Source organism: Phocoena sinus, chromosome 12 (assembly GCF_008692025.1).
Source record: "Phocoena sinus isolate mPhoSin1 chromosome 12, mPhoSin1.pri, whole genome shotgun sequence".
In the NCBI taxonomy this organism is placed as follows: Eukaryota; Metazoa; Chordata; class Mammalia; order Artiodactyla; family Phocoenidae; genus Phocoena; species Phocoena sinus.
In genome coordinates, this window is record NC_045774.1 from 49,817,470 (window position 1) to 49,836,693 (window position 19,224).

The window sequence follows — 19,224 nt, forward strand, 5'->3', positions numbered from 1 at the left end:
TCCAAAAAACCTAACGGCCATCCTCGGTAAGGCCTTTTCCCCATACCCAACTATTTCACTATCCGGTCTATTTCACTTTTTAATATTTCCTAGATTCATCCCATTTCCAAAATCCTCCCAGCCACCATTCTCTAAGGCACCAGTCTTTGCCTGGATCACTACAGTAGCCTCTTAACAATTAGGAACACGCAGATGTAGTACATGGAGAAGTCAGGCAGTCAGTATCTATCAAATAATTTATTAAACAAACTGATAAAGTTGTACCAAGAAAAGGGAAGAGAACATTTACTAAATGTCAACTCTGTGCCAGACACTGATCTAGATGCCTTGCATATCCTACCTCATTTAATCACCACAGTGACCCCTTTTTATAGAGGAAACTCAGCTGAGCATGTGGCATCAGGAGCCACTCCTGGTCACATCCTTTGCTTTGTTTGGTCCCAACAAGCAGAGAACAATGATAAATAGGAAGAAGAAAGGGACAATGGTGATGATCACAACGTACTGAGGACGTATTCCAGACACTGATCTCAGCACTTTGTACGCATGATTTCATTTCAGCCTCACCATCCTCCTATGAAGCAGGTGCTACCATTAACCCATTTTGCAGATAAAGAAACTGAGCCCCACAGGACTTAAGTTACTTGCTCAAGGTAAAAAAAAAAAAGTGGCAGAGTGTTAAGTCAGGATATGAACCTAGTTCTATTTATTTAAGAATTTACTAAACTCCAAATTATTCACTAAACAGCAAGTTAACAGAACTGATGAAGATATAGAGCTAGAAAAGACAAACCACTCCTGCCCTCAAGGGTCTTGCACTGAATTTGAGGAGCCTATCTCCAGGGTCAGAGCTGTTTTTTCATCCCACTGCTATCCACTGGAGAGCAGAGTTTCTGGAGGAAAATCCCCACCAACTCCAGTCCCACCTCCAAAGGCAAGGCTCCCAACCTTTTCCCCATCCCCACAGCTACCCAGTTTTCCTCGGATACGGTATTACACCAGGAGGAGACGCTTTAGTGCTTGTACTAATTTGAGGACAAGACAATGTCTTTCTCATAAAGTCTTAAAAAAAAAGCACCCCGAATGGCATGAATACAAAGATTTTTTTTTTTTTACAAGTCTAATCTAGTACTTACAATTTTATAACTCCATCTGGGCACCTGGAACAGAACTGCTGGCTGCTCTTGTCTTGTTTATGTTGACTCTGCCCCAGCTGCACAAATCTACAAATTATAACAGATACAAAGCTAAAGAACTACCTGCCACAAATTCAGTAGATCGCACAAAATGATATGGGCCTTCAAACGACAGTTATATGCTTACGTCAGAAAAGCACACAAGAGTACCCTATGTGACACAAGACTCGATTTATAAATGACTGCCTGATGTTAGAATGGGTTTATGAGAAGTAAAGGAGGAATGGGTTAAAATGTAAGTCGTAACCATGGACATAGGAATGAAACAAAACGTGTACTTTGTTGCATCCCGTTTACTCAAACGTGATACAGAACTTGAGCCAAAATGTTCCTGAAGCCAGGGAGATGATCTTGTAAGGCCTCGCATATCTAAGGGTGACAGCAGCAGGAAGCATGGGGAAACGTGAGGCAGTGGCAGGGACGGGGATGTCTGCAGTGAGACAAACAACAAGGAAACGCCAGATCGGGCTAGGGATCCATCTCCTGGAGCAAGGATGCTGCTAAGCACCCAGGGCATGGAGTTGGTTTCCTCAGGACCACAGGAATCCCCAGGTATACATACGCCAGCCGCTTGGAAGAGTACTTTCATCTGAGCTGGAGGGGACTAAGGAGACCACCTGCTGAGCACCACTGCCCCCCCGCCATCCCCCTCAGAGAAGCCTCCAACGACACTAATCCAGACTCGCAGCTAAGGCCAAAGGGACTCGCCCCAGGCCAGCTCGGCAAGGTAAGAGGATGCCTGGCAATGGGCCACTGATATTTCTCAAGTGTACCCATCTGAAGTGTGGCCTGTGCTACATGCACCCATCTTCCCCTCAGGTATGCAGTTTGTAGTTTTTATGAGCTTTTTTTAAAAGTCAGGAAAAGTGCTGAAGAAACTACCAATTATTCGATCAGTACAGCACTATGAAAAACTTTTAAATTAGATTACTCTTATCCAAACTTTTATCTTCAGCAAGTGAACAGCCTTGACATGTGCACTTATGCTCTCTGCAATAAAGTCATGTTACTCAGTCACTAACCCCAGATAAATCATTCTTCCAGATCATGTTGCTTATGAAGGCCCACTTCAACTAACTCCTAAAGAGTTGAGCTACGGAGTGTGACAGCTGTATGAATGTCTCTGCATGTCTATGTATCCAGGAGTGAGGAGGGTGTGGCTGAGTTCTGAACGACTCAATTGGCTTCCAGTAAGACAGTGATGCACAGTCATACCAGTGCTTCTGTAGTCAAGAAATGCCGTACATTTTTATATTTCACATATTCTACAGCAGATCTTACTAGTTTGAAGCAGAGAGCTGAAAATATCCAGCTCAATGGATTCTGCAAAACAAATACCCTCCTTAAAAAAGACCTGGAGGTTAGTGCTCATTTATATGACAGTTTACATAAGCCAAACTCAGATGAAGTGGGTCCATGTTCACTTGCAATAAGTAAGTCTTCTTAATGCATACATTAGGTTGAGGGGGCGTTTACAGTGGTCTCGTCAGGGTTTTAAGGATTTCTAGGTGAGGAGTTCTTCTGAGAATCTGATAACTATGAATCTTTGCAAGCGCACACACACACACAAAATTATATACGTGATTTCAGGGAATACCTTTTGGTAGATCGCCTCCTTTTAGCTAGGTCTTCCTAATAAAGGTTGATAACATTCTGAATTGGTGCCCCTACATCACTGCTTCCTTCTCCCTCCTCAGCCTCCACTCCCACCAGCAGCTCTCCACCCCAACCCTGAGCTGAAGGGAATACAAGGTCCTCAGCTGTCTGTATCCCAAGTTCATTTTGTAAGAAGGTACTTGATCTTGAGGATTTGTTAATGCAGGAATGCAGAGATGTCTATGAACTTCAGTTTGCAGCTTATGGGCAGTGAAAATACAAGTAAGCATCAAAAATTTCTATCACTGAGGGGCCCTGAGAGTCTCAGGCAGTAAGTAGGCCTTTTAACTCCAAATATAAATTGTTTCAGAATTCGACCTAAATGCTACTATTTTATTCCAAGTGGAATTCACTTCCTTCTGTATTGTTGACTATTTTCAATTTTTAAACGTTACACTAGATATAAGGTATTGTATTACATTTGCATTTGTCCTTAATCTCTCATGAAAATACTTTACCTTAAATAAATGGAGAGATCTTCTTCTGAGAGGCCATCTGAGAGGTTGATTCCATACACCTCTTTCATGGGCTGGACAACATTCTGGGGTCAAAAGAAAAGGGAACCAGGAAGAAGTTTTAGACATCTAGAATATTAATAATTTCCAAAGTTGAAGAAAATGAACCTGTGAATTTTCCCACAAAGGCAATCACAATGTTTCTTCAACCTGGTTCATTAAATTTCTCAGTTAATGGTTTTTTAAAATCTGACTTCATTTTCACGGAAATAGTTTATTTTAGGGTAAAAAACTATTAAGTAATTACTATTTGCTTTTGTATAGTGCAGAAGTTGGCAAACACTTTCTGTAAAGGGCCAGACAGTAAATATTTTAGGTTCTTTGGGTCATACTGTCTCTGCCATAACTACTCAACTCTGTTGCTGTTGTAGGGCAAGAGCAGCCATAGACAATATATAAACAAATAGGTATGGCTGTAAATAGGCATGGGTGGTTGTAAATAAAACTTTATTTACAAAAACAGGCAGCAGGATGTTTTGGCCAATAGGTTGTAGTTTGCCAACCCCAACCCATGGCAACGTGTCTAGCTTTAATGACTTTTGGCCATTTCTAGAAAGCAGATTTCCCAAAAGCTAAATTTGGTTCTTCTGTGGTTTACTTGCCTTTTGTTTCCCCTCAATATATTGGTAATGTCAAATTGAACAGGATGAACTTCCCACTGGGGTTATGCAAAGATTGTGAGGCCTAGATCCAAACCCTGCATTCCAACAATGTGCTGAGCAAGGGAATAAACGGATGGGCTACTGTACCAAAGTAATAAGTGGATGGGCTGCTCAGAGAGGGACAGGATTCTTTTAAGAATTCTGAAGTGACAAGAAATTTACTGTTACACATGGAAGCAAAAACGCCAGTTTCAGAAAGCATTTTCAGTAATGTCTTTGTCAGATGTATTCATCTCTGCAGTGCCTGCAACACTGTGCATTAGAAAGGTATGAGTGAGGTAATGTGACCTTTTCTTGCTCTCAGCCTTTTAACTGAAAGCGGGATTTTGGAGATGAGCCTCATGCCGGACTGCACACTCTCCTCGGCCCCTGACCTCTGTCACTTTGGCACTGTCGCCTGTGTCAGTCATCTTCACGGGCGTGGAGCGCTGGGACACGGAGCCCTCCTCCTCCCGGTCGGTCCCGGAGTCGTCCTCAGAGCTGCTGGACACGGCCTCCTCGCTGGGCGGCGGTGGGGCACTGGCGGCCGTCTTCCGCTGTAACACAGCTTCTTCTCTGTTGCTCTTGTTTCTTTAAAAAGATGAATACGGATGTGAACCATCTGTAAACCGAACCCTCAACGCTTACTGTGTATCGCTGTGTCCCAAAGCCTTAGTCCTGGTGGAGCATAAGAAAATGACCGTGAGAAGCCAGCTTCTGGATTCAAGTTGTGCTAAAGGGAAAAGTTTAATATTTTATCATGTACGTGCTGACCTTATATGAATTTAAGCTTTGTTATAAATTCAGAAAATAAACAAGTATGTGCTCGTAGTGTGCAGAAAAGTCTTTTCACCGCTTGGCTACTGTGTCTTCCTTTGGTAAGTGAAATCAGTATTTTCAAAATTTATAATACTGTAATAGAAGACTATTATGTTTGAGATATTAGTAAAATTACCTATAATTTGCAGAAGCTTCAAGAAAGGGTCGATAGCCAAATCCATGTATATTTCTGTCCCTCCTATGAATTTTTAGCAATCACAGTGGCATCTGATTACTTGTACCAAAGTAATGAGCAACTGATGAACATAAACTAACATTTTAAATTGTTTTATTACTAAATAACTATATTTTCTGAACATTCCTTCTAATAATAGGGAGTAGATGGGGGGAAAAACATAGAAAAAGCCCACACTTATTTACTTCTATTTTAGTGCCAAATTTGAGAGTAGTAAGAATATTGTTTTAATTCAGAAAACATTTTATGGTAATATTTTTGGCGTTTATGAAAAATATTTAATATATTTAATATTTCACTCTTACTTTAAAAAATTTTCTGCAAGGGACTTAAAATACCATAATATTCTGCATTTTTAGGAAAGAAACATGCAATACTATCTAACCACGGGTTAGATACTACAGAAAATAAATTCATTTCTAACTTTCTGCAACTAAAAATTAAAGTTGATACATTTCAGTACTATACACTAATAGAGCTGATCCTTTACGTATTTGTCCCAGGAACTCCTTAAATTCTAAATGTCCTGAGGATGTTAACCTTCTTATAAATTCCTCTTCGCATCTGGTCCAGGGCTTAACATGCAGCTATTTAAGGCCACATATTTAAGCCACATAAATGGTGTATCTGGAAAACAGTAATATATATCTCATTGTATAAATCACATGTAGCTAGAATCCAATTAGGCCCCCGTACACACTCCCAAATACAATTAGGACTCAGAATCTACAGGCTGGCCAGGGTTTCTGGCCAGGGCCTAGGAGAAATCTTATCACTGGGATTATTCAGGTCAGTGGCAGTAACAGAGATTCTTACGCTAGAACACATTTCATTCCAGTCTCAAAGCATAAAGACTGTAAACATGGTTTGTTCTCTTCCTCATATTATTGCATATAATAACAGTCATCCCCAGAACAATGTCACAGTAATACACAGAAAATCTGTTAAGTTCTCTGAGCATTTGCTTTAATGTTGCCTCAGGATGCCAACGAAAATAAATACAACTAATATAAATTCTTACCTAAGCATTTTATGTTGTGGGAAAGAGGATGCTGAGTTATTAAAGGACATACATAATATCTGCTACCTGCCTTTATACCATCTGGGAAACTCCTGATTTAAAATAGTAAAATGCATCGTGTTGCTGGAATTCCCGTGAATTACACTTTCAGTGTCTAACACTTTTTAATGATCCCAGTGCTATAAAAAAGCTACCTGTATAGATGCAGTGAATGGACTGCTCCAAACTATGTGACTTGAAGTTATTAGTTTTTGGTGGAAATTATATTGTAAGCGCTATATTATTTTCCATGAATCTTTAAAATTTCATTCTATATGCAAATCTTACCCCAATACTGATTTTCCGGTTTCATCTGGCTTACGCACTGTAAACGGGCTTGGATCAATGCCAAAAGTCTTAGGCATGAAGTCACTGAAGAAAGGGGAAGAAAATTCCATGTGAATCACTGTCCGTCCAGAGGACTGTCCACTTCTATCTCAATTCACATTCTTACACGATTCCTTCTTAGCCCTAGGAGGTATATATATTCTAAGCCAAATAATCAGGGGAGTTTAGGTAATCTGGGCCGTAAAACCCCATGAACTAATGGTACTCAGTAACTTCAATGTTAGCAGTCCTCACTGTGAATTTTCTCTGATTAAGAGATCCAATAGTTTTGAATTTAAGATTTTGTTTACTGGAGGAGAGTTGGTATCTGAATTACTGCTAAGATGCATACCCTCTGGTTGTATATCACGAATTCGTTTTCGGGTAAAATTAAACTCATAAAACCAATGGCAAGACACTTAGCTGCTCAGTTTTATGGACAATGTTTTTATTACACAATACCACCTAAGGAGGCGGACATAATGATCAAAAACGCAGTGGTATGAATTGAAGTATCAACACCTACCTCATTAGGCTGGGGTTAATTCATTAAAACACTGTTGGAACACTTTAAATAGAAACTGTTAATTTACCACTTACTGAGATAAGCTGAAGCTACTTCCTCACGATACAGGGCCTACTTTACTATTACTGCTGAAGCCCTTTAACAGATGCCAAAAAGGCAACAGTTGCATGATTTATGCAGATAAGACTCATAACTTCTGGCAAGGATACTTCTCCAAGTGTGTGATTCAATATTACATTTTTTGAAGGAAAAGAAAGTAATATTGAATCTGACTCAAAATGCCTACTTAACAGTTTGAAAATGTTGTTTTCAAAATGCAAGTGGTTTAATTTTTCTTTCTTTCTTTTTGAACATACACAGTCCCTCTTCATTATTTGTGGATGCCATATTTGAGAATCTGCTTACTCACTAAAATTTATTTGTAACCCCAAAGGCAACACTCAGAGCTTTTGTGATCACTCGCAGACAAGCGCATGTGCAGCGCGGTGAAAAATTAGAGTAACCCAACGCTCACATTCCCAACCGAGGGAGAACAAGGTGACACTCTGCCTTCTTGCTTTAGCTCTCATACTGAAAACAAGTGTCCTTTTCACAGTCTATTTAGTGCCATGTTTTTCACATTTTTGTGCTTTTTGGAGATTTCACTGTCTAAAATGGCCCCCACGCATAGTGCGGAAGTTGCCTGGTGTTTCTAAGCAGAAGAAAGTTGTATGTTATAGAGAAAATACACGAGTTAGAGAAGCTTCATTCAGGCATGAGTTATAGTGCTGTTGGCTGTGAGATCAATGTTAATGAATTGACAATATATATTACACAAGGTATCTTTAACAGAAGCATACAAAATAAGATTACGTATTGATTGGCTGAGGAAAATGTTATGACCAGATGTTTTCAGGAAACTAACCCTGTATTTCTCCTAAGAGCAGTGGTTCAGTGTTCTCTAACTCAGTATCTGTAGGAAATTTACAGAGCATTAAATGCTGCCAATAAATAAAATCGACTGTATATCTGTACATACACATATAAGTAATATCATTCACCTTTTGCTGAGTTGAAAAATTCTGGAAAATGACAATAACCTTACAGTTACAACTGCTAAACTTTAACAAGGTAACTGAAAATGAAGCAAGTGAAAATTCCAAACTTTCTATCTGAAACTGAAGCAAAATGTAGAGTGATTTCTAGGAAACAAACCATGGAATATGTTTCTACATGTACCATGTTATGTTTAGGCATACATATATCACATTTGAAGTAAATGAAAAATACAAAATGTAAATACAAAAATGTAAACTTTAGTATAAAACATAATGATCAAAAACTGATTTTCTTTGCCTAATTTTCTTAATCTAGTACCATCATCTTCCTAAAAGGCTCCGCCAAACTCGAAAAGAGACAGAAAAATGAAGTATGTTCAAAGGTGGAGAGATGTCTACAAACAATGTCATATGAGTTATGAAAGAAAGAAGGATATTTACCCTGAAAAAAATTAATATTGCTTTCTCAAATATCTAGAGGGCTATCACACAGAAGAGGAACTAGACTTGTCCTGTGCCTAATAAAAACAGTAATATAATAAGAGTCCCCATTTATTAGTAACCCACCTGTGCCAGGTACTACGTTAGGCACTTGGTGCATGTGTGTCTGTGTGATACACACCCCTCTCTATATGAAATGAAGAAACAGACTCACATAAGTTGGGTAATTTTCTCTAGGTCACACAGGTAGGCAATGGCTGGTCTAAGATTCACATTCCGGCCTTTCTAATACCGAAGACTATGCTTTTTGTCCACTAATTTATGCTGGTTCTCAATTTCTAAGTTCAACTTAAGAAGCTGAGTTTATTCCAAATGAAAAATCAGGGCCGAAGGGAGGCAGATTTCAGCTTATCTAAGAGAAAAATTTAACTCCAGTTGTCTAACTGTAGAAGGACAGCCTCCTGAGTAGCGGGCTCCCAATCGCAGGAGGAATTCAGAGGCTGGACAACCACCTGCTAGCAGGCTTACAGAACAGATTCCGAGTAAAGTAAGATATAGCTGTACAAACTAGGAAAACTATAGCTCCCCAATTCTTCCAGTTTCAGAGAACTCACAACATACCGCGCTGAACTCGTCATAGCCAAGCAAAAGGTGTCATCAAAGCTACTCAGCTCGTATGGTCGAAAAAATTCGTTGTGGATGTCAATCTCCTCTTCGTATTTGTGAAACTTCTTCACTATCAACTTCTTTAAGTTCGCAGCACAGATAACTAAGAGAGATACTGCCTGTTACTCTTAAAGCCTTTAGATTACATCTCTCAAATATTTCTGTAATATCAACTGTGTTCACAGAGAGCGCATTGAACAAGTTCAGCTCCTGCCTCTGGCACTCTCACGCTTGGAAGAGGAACAAGATATGTGCACAGAATATATACTGCAAAGCTGAGCGTGACAAACTCTAAGGAGGTGGGGACCTCTGGAAGGGGGGTAGGAGTGGGGAATTATTTTAGAAATAAAATTATTCAGTTCTTTAAATTCCTTTTTGCTCTTAAATAAATACCCTCTGCCTTCTAGATAAAAATTATGCAATTTCACTAAATTTTCCTTTATATTTCAAATCCTATTTACGGGCAATATTAGGCTGTTGAAGTCCTATCCTTTTTCCCAGAACAACCAAATCTTAGCAATATGAGTTATGATTTTACCCAGAATTTCAAGGTAACAAATACTTTTTAGAAGTTAATTAATAATTTATTAAGAACCGAAAGTCATTTGCAACCTTTTCTACTTTATGGCCTTCACCACCCAAAGTTGGGATGGTCAACCATGACTAGATGGAGTCCTCAACTGGAATGTTCCAGATTGGCAATAGATCTTAATATCCTTTCACAACTGGGAAAACTGGCTTGCCCGTGGTCAGGGGAATCAGTAACAGAATCAAGAATAAACTCTATTACAAACTGGTCAATTATTTAATTTGGGAACAAATTATATTCTTTTAATATAAAAATTTTCCTGCCTTTCTGACAAATTAATAGACAATTTAAACTTCAGTGACTAAAACGTACTTTTATACACACATCTGTACTTTTTTTCACTGCTTAGATATAGGAAAAGTTTTTATTTCTCCTTGTGAATGGGTCTTCACTTCCTCCCCATTCCCCCCAAATATCCAGACATACATCAAGTACTAATTTTAAATGATGAACTATTATATACACTAAACATTTGAGGGACATACCTAATAACTGTAAGATACAATATAACGTATCAGGCTACTTAGATAAAAGTATAACACAATCTCTGCCCTTAAAAACTGATTCACTTTGTTATAAAACAGAAACTAACACACCATTGTAAAGCAATTATACTCCAATAAAGATGTAAAAAAAAAAATTAGAACTTCCCAACTATAAATGCTTGCAATTTGGGGAGGCAATTCAAAATTTTAATTAATTCATTAATTAATTCTATTTACTGTTTTCCTCCTGAAAGATCAGAGGAAATTCTGTGGCCCGGAGTTAAAATCTTGAGTGCGTTCCCTCTGAGGAGTTCACTCCTCTCCTCTGTGAGGCTGGAGGAAGGTTTTAGGAGGCAGATTAGGAGCTCCTCAGAGCGTGACAGTGATGGATGGTACACAGAGCGCGTGTAAGGAACTCCAGATGCAGTTGGTGGCTCCTCTGTCAGGTATACAACCTCCAAAATGATCTTTATATTAAATTTCTACCTTTTGAACAAATTTATCTTTTGGTATAAATGTTTCTGTACTAGCTTTGAATCCTGATTGAAAGTAAAATGCTATGCCTCTGATGGGAAAAAAAAAAAAAAAAAGCTAAGATGTTGTACCCCAATGTTCACTGCAGCACTATTTACAATAGCCAGGACATGGAAGCAACCTAAATGTCCATCAACAGAGGAATGGATAAAGAAGATGGGGTACATAGATACAATGGAATATTACTCAGCCATAAAAAAGAACAAATGCCATTTGCAGCAGCATGGATGGACCTAGAGACTGTCATACTGAATGAAGTAAGTCAGACACAGAAAGACAAATATCATATGATATCACTTATATGTGGAATTAAAAAAAAAGGTACACATGAACTTATTTACAAAACAGAAGTAGAGTCACTCACTACACATGAACCTTATTTACAAAACAGAAGTAGAGTCACAGATGTAGAAAACAAACTTATGGTTACCAGGGGAGTAGTGGGGGAGGGATAAATTGGGAGATTAGGACTGACATATACACACTACTATATATAAAATAGATAACTGCTGTACAGCACAGGGAACTCTACTCAATTCTCTGTAATGGCCTATATGGGGAAAGAATCTTAAAAAAAAAAAGAGCGGATGTATATTTAACTGATTAACTTGCTGTACACCTGAAACTAACACATTATAAATCAACTATACTCCAATAAAATTTTTTTTTAAAAAAGCTAAGATGTTACAATCTCCTATCTATTGTAATAGCAACATAACAGTGAGTAGTCATTCATTTCTTTCTAATAAAATATTATACACAAAGAATTGAATGCATCCAGCTCATTTAAGAATAATTCCAAAGTATATTAGTATAAAAACTAAAAGAGAAACAGTATACCTACCTTCATCATAAGGCAGTGGTAAATGTTTTATTACCTCTGGTGTCCACCAGTAAGTATAACTATTAAAAAAAAAAAAAAAAAAGAGATAAAACGGCTCAAATGTAAATGCAGATTTTCTACAATTCACTGGATAAAAGGGTGTATGGTCTAGAGTAAGATGCTTTTAAAAACACGGCTGTGAAGCTTTTGGCACAGTAGGTCTTCAACATGTTCATTCCTTTCCCAACCCCTTCTTGTTTCAACTACATCACAGATCTACAAAAATGCCATGTACACGTCTGAGAGTCAAGGTGCTGTGATGTTACCTACTTTTAGCTAAAAATGATTCGGGTATACTAAGCCAGACTCTATGAGCTGCTGTTTACTGTGCCTACTTTATTACCCTGCCCCCCGGTGAGCAGCGGGGCTGTGACCCAAGTCCTACAAGTAGGATTCTCCTGCGTGTAGTTATCTCAGAGTTAGATTACTTTTTCTACTCTGCTCTCTGTGTCTGGGTCTGTGTATATGGTTAAACAGTTCAGGAAAATCATTAAGTAAATGGATAAGCCTAAAGAACAAATTTCCTTAAAAAATAGTATAGCCCCTGTTAATCTTTAACTGTAAACATTCACTACTTGATTATAGAGGCCAGTCAGAGTAAGGCTGGGAATTTCAATCATCTGGATTTCTGCTAGAAAACTCAGAGAATCTGAAAGAATCCTGAACTGCCTTTTCTCTGAACACTGAATTTAATTCTAAATCAAATTCTGATGAAATGGATATTTATGAGGAAAATGCTATATCAAAGCTAATGAGAGCTAGGAAGGGGAATGATGTAAAATGGGATATCAAATTTAAAAAAACAACAGATTTTCAAAAGGTTCAGAAAAAAGAGCCTACAGCCAAAAATGCTAAAAGATCATTTAAAATAAATGAAAGGCTTTCTAAAAATAAAATGTTGACATTACAACCTTGAATAACCCCAATTATGATGAATGGGGAGTATTTAAAGGAAACAGGCAACGTAGAGAACTCTCCTAGAGATGGCAAGCAGATACATGACCAAGGATGACCAACAAAAGAACCGGGGAGCCTAGTGAACTGTGGGGGTAGGGTGGGTAGTACTATGATAACAGGAAAGACTCCTAAAGTTTTGCCTTGAGACTGAAGTTATGCTTTAGAGCAGTGCTTCTCAAAATCAGTGTACACACAAAAATCCCTTGGAGATCCTGTGAAAAGGGAGATTCTGATTCAGTAGGTGGGGCCTGAGATTCTGCATTTATGACAAGCTCCCAGTGATGCCAAAGGGGCTGGTCCTTAGACTACTTTTTGAATAGCAAGGCTTTAAAAGCATGAAAAGAACAGAAAAGGGATAAGTCTGCTGCTTACAGAGAATTCATTCAGTCTTTCAACATTTATTAAGCACCTACTGTGTATCAAGTACTGCTCTATATGTTAGAAATGCCATGTTGAAAATAATGACAGAGAGTGTAGAGCTACTTAATTCCAGTACTGTTTCCATCTTCACCAGGCATAGTAAGTTTCATGCTGGAAAAAGAAATACACAAGATAAGAGGGAACTGTGCACAGCCTAAGAGGTGGAAGGAAGCAGTAGAACCTCTCTAAGAGCACTCAAGTGTCCTGGGACAGTTGAGATCAATAATCTTTTAAGAAACAGTGAAGAACAGAACTGACATTGGGAATGGGCAAATGCAGTCTTGATGTTCAAAAGTGAGAGGGTGAAAGATTCCAAAAACTGTACAGCGATAAGTGTGATGTCAGTGCAGGCGAGATAATGAAACAAATATTCACTAGAGACGTACTGTGAGTAACCTAAAAAGACGACCAGTGGCTTCTATGAATCCACATATATTCTCAAAAACAAGCCACACCAGGCTATTCAGACTATCAGATCAGGAGAGTGAAAAAGACATGGATGTGTGTGTGTGTGTGTGTGTCAGAGAGAGAGAGAGAGAGAATTCGCACGTGAGCAAGAGAAGGTATCTGCTTGCGTTAAGTAATTTCTTAAAAAATGGTGCACACGATGAGCTTACTTAGGAAAAAGAAGTAAGCATTATAAAGAACGTGTTTTAACTCAGAATGTGCCATGTGGAGAAAAAGAATTAAGAGGATCACCTTAATTAGTGCTTTTTTTTAGTATTAGTGCTTTGAGACCAGGCCATAATTTTTTTTTTAATATTACTAAACTGTATCTCCCTAAGCAAGATAAAGCAACTTAACAATACTTTTTTAAAAGTCCAACTGTGGGACTTCCCTGGTGGCCCAGTGGTTAAGACTCCATGCTTCCAGTGCAGGGGGCACAGGTTCAATCCCTGGTCAGGGAACTAAGATCTTACATACTGCGCCGTGAGGCATAAACAAACAAATAAATAATAAAGGTCCAACTCTTCTGCGTGGGTCTCAAGCAAAGAAGCCCAAAGAAATACCTGCCCTGGGGAAGCTGGGCTGAGATGGATGGACGAGGAGGGCATCTAAGAGGACTGAACCCAGGACTGGGGGACCTTCATCACCCGACCCACCAGGCACTTTCACCCTGAGGAAGAGCACCTGCACTGGGACAGAAATCTGCTTTGGGACCAGGTATCAGAGAACAGGAGAGTGCAGGTTGGTCCCACTTCCTCCTTTGCATAAATACCTAGTAAGTCAGCTTCTTCTCTCTTTTTCAGTCCCCAGTATTAAGAGTGTTCAATTCCACTGGCTCACATAGAAAGGTTAGGAAGATCTTAAAAGACTCTTTAATTCCCCTAGTAAACTTGGGAGCCCCCTGAAATAATATATATGAACTTGAGCAAAGCCAAGTTGATATTGATACATGTGAACAATACAGAGAAATGTGAGCAGGATGACAGGATAGTCAAGCGTTGACAGCATAGTAAGTTACAGCTGCCTAAATGATTCCAACCAAACATCACAAAACAATGTTAAGGTGGAAGGAGTTGTGCGATGGTATCCCACAGGGCTCTGCCATCTACCCTACTCTATTCAAGGACTTACCCTATGTCATCAAGGACTTGTAGGATCAAGATGGCCAGCTGATTAATTCTGAAGAAGCTACAAAACTTGAGGAAAGAGTTAATAAAAAGGATATATATTTACATACTTTTTTGGAAGGAGGCAAAGCATATACAAGCATGACAAGATGGCATAGATAAGGCCTGGCACTTGGACATGTTAAAAAGACTTGGGGGTCTTCCCTGGTGGTGCAGTGGTTGAGAATCTGCCTGCTAATGCAGGGGACACGGGTTCGAGCCCTGGTCTGGGAGGATCCCACATGCCGCGGAGCAACTAGGCCCGTGAGCCACAAATACTGAGCCTGCGCATCTGGAGCCTGTGCTCCACAACAAGAGAGGCCGCGATAGTGAGAGGCCCACGCACCGTGATGAAGAGTGGCCCCCGCTTGCCACAACTAGAGAAAGCCCTCACACAGAAACGAAGACCCAACACAGCAAAAATAAATTAATTAATAAACTCCTACCCCCAACATCTTCTTAAAAAAAAAAAAAAAAAAGACTTGGGAGTCCCAATGGATAGGAAGCCCAAGAAATTAACATTACAATGGCATTACTGAAAATAGTTAATGTAATCTTACACTTAATGATTAAAAAATAGATTATCCAGGACAAGGGGAATAACGGTACCAATGGTCCCATAACAGTTGGCACAAATTGGACCAAACTCTGACTACTATTGGACCCAGGTCTGGATACCAGAGTTTAAAAAGAGCACTGACATAGGCTGGAATACAGAAGAGAGCCTTCCGAATGCTAAACAGACTTAGAACTACAGTATAGGAGAAACAGCTAAGAAAGTGGACCCGTATTTAACCTGGAGAAGAAGAGATTTTGAGAACGTGTGAACTTGTCTTCATCTGTTTAAAAGACTATCAAGTGGATGAGGAAACTGTGTTCTCAAGGTCTCAGGGGTTGAACTAAGATTACTAGGAAAAGTTATAGAGAAGCAGATATAGGCATGATATGAGGAAGAATCGTGTAAGTGAACTGTCTGAAAACTACCTCTCAACCAGACATGCCCCTGTTGACAAACCAGGGCCAGACAAGCATAGTCTGGGAATACACAGAGGGAACTCACATATCAGACAGAGAATAGAGCCAGGAAACCTCCCAACTCTGAGTCAATGAGATAATTAATGCTTAAAGTCTAAAAGTATCTTGGTGACATTATCAACACTCATTCAGTAAATGGCATCTGAGATGATATATGACATATTAACCTATTTCAGAACAAAGCTTCAATCAGTGGTTTTGAACACATCAATAAACATGGGGTTTTGAGCCACAAAAGTAGTTACCTCAAGAGGATTGGTTTGGACAAACTTTAGGCAGAGCTAGGTTTATTCCCCCTTCCCTTATCATTCAATAAAAATGTTATTTCAGAATAAATCATTGGTAAACACAGTATAAAATACATGATGGTCACCAAGTTTGGAAACACAAGCGAATACATAATAAAGTGTTCATTGATATTATGTTATAATAAGTGATAAAATAATATTATCTAAGTTTCTAGATTTTATGGCCATCCTATATGATTTTTAATAAATGTTACAACTAGGGAATGTAATCCCTTTAAAAAATAATAAGAATACAAACACCTGTTGGACTTACTATGTGCTAAGGATTTATATGATCTCATCTGATTCTCAGAAAAACCTACACATCAGACACTATCATTATCTCTATTTTACTGATGTGGAAACTGAGAACTGGACCTTGCCTCTGGTCACACAGGTATTAACTGCAGGCAGTCTCTCCAGAGCCTGGCTGCTTCAGGACTGTGTTGATTGTGTGTCAGACCCAGTACTAGGTACTTCCCACCCATTTTCTCATTTAATCCTCAAAATGACCTGTGAGGTGTGTATGGTCATCTCCATTTTACAGTTGGGAAAACAAGTTTTCCAGGTGTTTAGAAAACAAGTTTTCCAGATGTAACACACTTGCAGAAATTCCAACTCAGCTCTACCCTGACGTCCATGCTCCTGTCTGGTTACCGCCTCTGGCTAAACTGTTCATTCCTTCTGAGAATTATAATACTGATTTAACTGTCATCAACATAACTGGTATAGGTGGTGACACTAGAAAGTCCAAAATAAAGCACTGAAATTTATCTGACAGTCTTTATAAGTACTGTGGATGAGGAGTATCAATTGTTGATGCCAAAATCCAATTTTTGGAATTCTGACATTCTAGAGAAAAAAAACCAAACAAACCAGGAGACAAAGTCAACTGTGAGAGACATAGTATCTACTTTGATAAGTTTATTTTCAGTGGGAGACCTCTAGCTGATTCTTGCTGTACCATCTAACCAGCTGAATAATCTCAGTCAAGACACATCCTCTCTGCACTTCAGTTTCCTTTTTTTTTTAAATGGGAATGTAACAACAGCTTCCTTTTATTCCCACAAATAAGCGCCAACACTGCAAGTGGTTACTCAAGGTAAGCAAGTGGTTTTAACTTACGCTTGTAATTTACTAGCTAATTTCAGCAACAGAAAATCGAGTTTTGTTTGTTCCCAAGTTGTATCTTAAGCGCTTCAATACTTTAAGTTAATATAAAGTTTTAGAAAGTCAGCCACATTTACCCATAGTCAGCTGCATTAACAAAGCTAAATATAGGTATTTACACTTATCTCTCATCAAATAAATGTAATTAGCTCCAGATTTTTTGTCAGCAAAAATTCAAAGCAATCATTTATTAATCTTAAGTGTAGTGGAAAAACCAGAACTGCTTCATTTATAGGGAAAGTAAGCTCAAGTATTAAGCTGGCTATTCCAATAATATATGTACTTAAAAGTACAAAGCTGAGAAACATATAAACTCTGACGTTTCTTTAATATTTTAAATATTCCTGAAGTATCACAGAATTTGGTAACAACTGTAACATCAGCACTTGCTAATTCACCAGTTGTTTGTGGTCTGTCCACACAATTAGCCCAGACTGGCAATGACCCTTGTAGTGCTTGAGAGGCATCGCTGCACAAAATAAGGACTACATCACACCGATCTTGTGAGAGGAAAGCGTTAGGAGCAAACCTGACATCACAGGCCTTTGAGCGGAAGGCACCAGGCTCCAACCTCATATGTGAAAAATGCTGCCCATTATTAGTACATGACTCTTCAATTAAAAATGTTAAGAGTCCTCTATTAAATCCTCACAATGACTTTGTGATGTGTGTCCTGTCATTTACTTTTTGTACATGAGGAAAATGAGGCTTAGAGAGATTAAATAACTAGTTCAAGGTCACACCACTGCAGAGACTCCAATTCTAACTGACCCTGAGGCCTGGGCTACAGGGCGTCCTGTCAAAACACCTCAGGGAAACAGTTCATTTCTTTGGGGACTATTACTACCAATTTAACTGTCATCAAAATAACCGATACTGCTGAATGACCCTAGAAAGCTCAGACTGAGCAGTGGGGGTGGTGGGAGTGGTATCTGCCACTAGCGCCACCGCTCTAGTTTCCTGTCCTCCCTAGTGTCACCAAGAGTTCCTTGTGCTTCTTGGAGGAAAGAGCGTTGGAATTCCGAAGTGAGGCTGCTTAGACACCACACTTAAAAACCAAAGACTGACTCCTGAAATGTTGAGTTCTTTATCATTCCACATTTGTGGGAAGCAGTCAAAAATGATGTCAATGGTTTGCTTGAGTGTAGCTTCAAATTACATTCAATGGTTAAGTTCTGAAACTTTATATCTTATGGAAAATGCCAAACAACTGCATTTGTTAATGATGATTTCCCAAACCTACTATCAGGACATCAACAATACTAAATTCCTCATGGCAAACATGTAGCAAGACTGACTACTTTAGCCTATATGACCATTTCTCAAAACGAAAACTATCTCACATTCATAATAACATCAAATCTGAGTTTACACAGTAGACTAGGGAAAAAAATACCTTCTTCTTGTTGGTAAAAGTCTCATGGTATTTTTATGATGCAAATAAAAATCTGTCGGGAGTTCCCAGAGATGAGGTTTCCCTTCAGTGGGATGGAAAACTCCCAGGAAGAGATTAATGGAATCTTGTCTATCAGCATCTAAAAAGCAAAAATATGTATTTCAGGAAATCCATTACTGACATAAAAAACTCAGGGGAATGTTCTCTTAGGAGGATAATGGTACAACTGTGATTTCATAGAACATACATCTGAAAATAATAGCATTTATACTTCAAAAGTCACACACATACACAAAATCTAAAACAGCCAAGATTTTGAGAATTAAAATCTTGCTTCAAAATGTTTCCTTTTTACTCTGTGCCTCTCATAACACAGAGGATAGTGAACATAAACTGCTTCTTGAATTTTGAGAGACTCTTAAAAATCTTTAAGAACTGCCATAGTACCTTAGTGATTGTATTTTTAGAAAACATTCCCACTGTATGTTAGTTTACCTGAAACAAAGGACATCTTCACTTTACTGCAAAGTAGAGATGTCAGAGACAAATAAAGTGACCCAATTTCTACCCATATTCTGTTGCACAACCTTGAACAAGTCAGCTTCCAAGTTTCTGCTTTTAATCCATGAAAAGACATTCTCCATTTCTTTAGCAGAGACAATGTTTACATTTTCTGTCTCCTACAGCTGTGTCTGATAATGAAGGCAGAGTGAGCACATGGAAAACAGCCTCATTCTAACCATTCAACCACTCCAAAATTACCTTTTCAAAATAT

The 19,224-nt window shown here is 38.7% G+C and overlaps 1 protein-coding gene across 6 annotated transcripts in view; it reads right to left on the minus strand.

The window, feature by feature from the left end:
- Nucleotides 1-19,224, minus strand: part of FIG4 (FIG4 phosphoinositide 5-phosphatase) — a 136,200-nt gene that overhangs the window by 37,615 nt on the left and 79,361 nt on the right. For all 6 annotated transcript variants that reach the window (XR_004352537.1, XM_032651275.1, XM_032651274.1 and 3 more), the window contains exons 16-22: nt 18,450-18,588; nt 11,533-11,591; nt 9,036-9,183; nt 6,372-6,455; nt 4,404-4,599; nt 3,311-3,393; nt 1,137-1,223 (exon numbers count right to left, since the gene is read on the minus strand). Coding sequence is in view for 5 of the 6 variants with exons in the window: in XM_032651275.1 (XP_032507166.1) it covers nt 1,137-1,223; nt 3,311-3,393; nt 4,404-4,599; nt 6,372-6,455; nt 9,036-9,183; nt 11,533-11,591; nt 18,450-18,588 (796 nt within the window). In the remaining variant the exon portion in view is untranslated. The remainder of the gene's footprint in view (nt 1-1,136; nt 1,224-3,310; nt 3,394-4,403; nt 4,600-6,371; nt 6,456-9,035; nt 9,184-11,532; nt 11,592-18,449; nt 18,589-19,224) is intronic.